This window comes from Nanorana parkeri, unplaced genomic scaffold, assembly GCF_000935625.1.
Source record: "Nanorana parkeri isolate BGI_ZX_2015 unplaced genomic scaffold, ASM93562v1 scaffold10, whole genome shotgun sequence".
NCBI lineage: Eukaryota > Metazoa > Chordata > Amphibia > Anura > Dicroglossidae > Nanorana > Nanorana parkeri.
This window is the reverse complement of record NW_017306278.1, coordinates 4,812,923-4,815,352: the sequence shown is the minus strand read 5'-3', so window position 1 is coordinate 4,815,352 and position 2,430 is coordinate 4,812,923. Positions and strand designations below refer to the sequence as shown.

Here is a 2,430-nt window from a genome sequence, read left to right as displayed (position 1 = left end):
TATCTCGCCTTTTTATTTTCTATTTCTTTATTTTCATTTTTAATTCCATTTCTTTATTCTTATTTATTTATCTAAAAACATCAAAACACAATTATTTTCCCTCTTCTAAGGTAACACACAAAAGGGAAGAGATGCCACACCCATGCCAAAGGGTCGATCGATGCAGCTTTGTGATCGGAAGGGCGCTCTACAGGTGAGTCCGACTTTAATGTTAAATGGTTGATTTCATCTTGGTGATGTTTCAAATCCAATGTCACATGTATGGGCTGCCATAGGCCGGCAATCAATAGCAAGCAATCATTGCTCTTTCTATGGGTGCCCCTAAGTCTACAGCAGAAGGATGCTGTGATATGGTGTGTTGGTCTGAGCTCGGTGGGTTGCTTGCGGTGAGACATTTGCCAGAAAGCTTTCAGGATCAGGAATTAGAGAGGGGATCTCCTCTCCCCTGCCTGGCTTCTCTTATGAATGGAGCTGAAGCTAATGTTCAAAGCCAGTGGGTGTGACAGTGCGTGAGTGCAATCCCAGACACTGAAGGAGACCAGTGACTAAGCACTGGGAGGAACAGCATTCCTCTGCTCGTCACTGGAGGGCTGGGAAGGAGTGGCGTGAGAAGTGAGATAAATGCTAACATATCTCCTCATTCTTCCCATTCACACACCTAGCCGGAGAGAGGCACACACAGCCCCAAGCTTCCAGGACTTGCTCTCTGTCCCCTGGATTGCTTCAAGCCACCAACTGTGGACCAGCATCCTAGCAACTGCCCCAAACCAGCAACCCAACAGAGAATGAGAATGCAGGGGTCCGATGTGATCATGGAAGGCGAGCTGGAGAAAAGGAGCGACAACCTCCTCCAGTTCTGGAGGAAAAAGCTCTGCGTCTTGACCAGGGACAGCCTTAACATGTTCGCCGATGCCCAGAAGAAGAGCAAGTGCAAGGAGCTCAAGTTCCAGTCCATCAAGAAGCTGGATTGTGTGGAGAGGACGGGCAGATACATCTACTTCACCATTGTCACCACGGACAACAAGGAGATAGATTTCCGCTGCCCGGATGAAAGCACCTGGAACGCGGCCATCACCATGGCTCTGATCGACTTCCAGAACAAGAAAGCCATCCAAACGTTCAGGTCGCGTCAGAACAGCGAGAGGAGGGTGGCTCCGTGTGTGTGAGCCAATGATCCTTCATCATCAACCTCATGGAACAGGTGAGAACCGTTGACCCATTAGCTCTTACAAGGGCTAAGGCTTTCTCTATCTCTTGATATGGCTATCCTGGTCCATTTTGGATACTACAGATAGGCGACCTTTGTCCTTCCAAATGAAAAGTTGCCAATCACAATGTAACCCATATGTCTCCATAGACTACCTACCATGGTCCACCTTGACTTCCACAGATAGGCAACCTTTGTCTCTCCTAGGAGACTTTTAGGTTTCAAACCAGAACGTAACCTATAGCCAGTTGTTTAGCCTGTTTAGAGGAAGTCAACTTATATCCCTCATTACAAAGCTTCAAATTTACTTAACACTCCACCATGACACCTTTTACCTAATAGCATGGTAGTAACCCACGTGACTTGTAGAACTACATGTCCAGGCATGCCTTGAAAGCAGCATTTCATATAGAAGAACAAAGGTCAAATAGAGCTCTGTTACATAAACTTGTTTCAATCGCCAATACAATTTATTTATATATTATATCTCATATGTATATATATATATATATACTGAGACATCTGAGAAATTAGGAAAAAGTTCAAGATTGTTGTCCCCCCAGCCTAAATCAGCGGTTGCTTAAACCTTCAAACTATAACATTCCTATATGTTAATTTGAGCAGCCATTGCTAGTTCTAGCAGTTTGGGTTGTAACCAAATTCAGGTAAAAGAAAGACAAACGTTGCAAATTCTTACGAAATTGGCTGTATTTTGTTGATTTCAATATGTCAGGCTGAGGACATGTCTTTATGGTATCACAAAAGTAATTTTATCACACAGAATTATTGTATTTTTGATACAATAAAGTGTTTAGAAACAATAATGAATAACAATAATAATGAATAAAAAAAATATATAATTATAAGTATTATATAATAAAGAAATAAAAAAGTGTTTAGAAACAGTAATGACATTAGGTATTATTATCTAATAAATGGATAAAATAGCCTTTAGAAGAACATGTATTCTTCTTTACATGCCATGTGATTTTTCTGTCGCGTCAGTGACTTGAGGAAGTGCCGGTGACAAAAAAAAGGATCTCATGGCATGCACATGCTACAGGAACAAAAGCCAGCAGCGTGCCTAGCCCCAGTACAGACTCAGGAAGGGTCGCATGCTTTTCATTCTTAATTTAGAGAATTCTATATATATTGTGCAGATTCCAAAAACATCCATCAATTATTTTTACATAATTTTTTTTCTTTTTGTGCACAGGAAAAGA

The 2,430-nt window shown here is 41.6% G+C and overlaps 1 protein-coding gene across 1 annotated transcript in view; it reads left to right on the top strand.

Annotated features, from left to right (window-relative positions):
* Positions 1–726: 726 nt before the first annotated feature.
* Positions 727–2,430, top strand: part of PHLDA2 (pleckstrin homology like domain family A member 2) — a 2,809-nt gene continuing 1,105 nt past the window's right edge. The window contains exon 1 of the mRNA XM_018555163.1: positions 727–1,201. Within this exon, the coding sequence (XP_018410665.1) occupies positions 786–1,166 (381 nt within the window). The 5' untranslated portion in view covers positions 727–785 and the 3' untranslated portion in view covers positions 1,167–1,201. The remainder of the gene's footprint in view (positions 1,202–2,430) is intronic.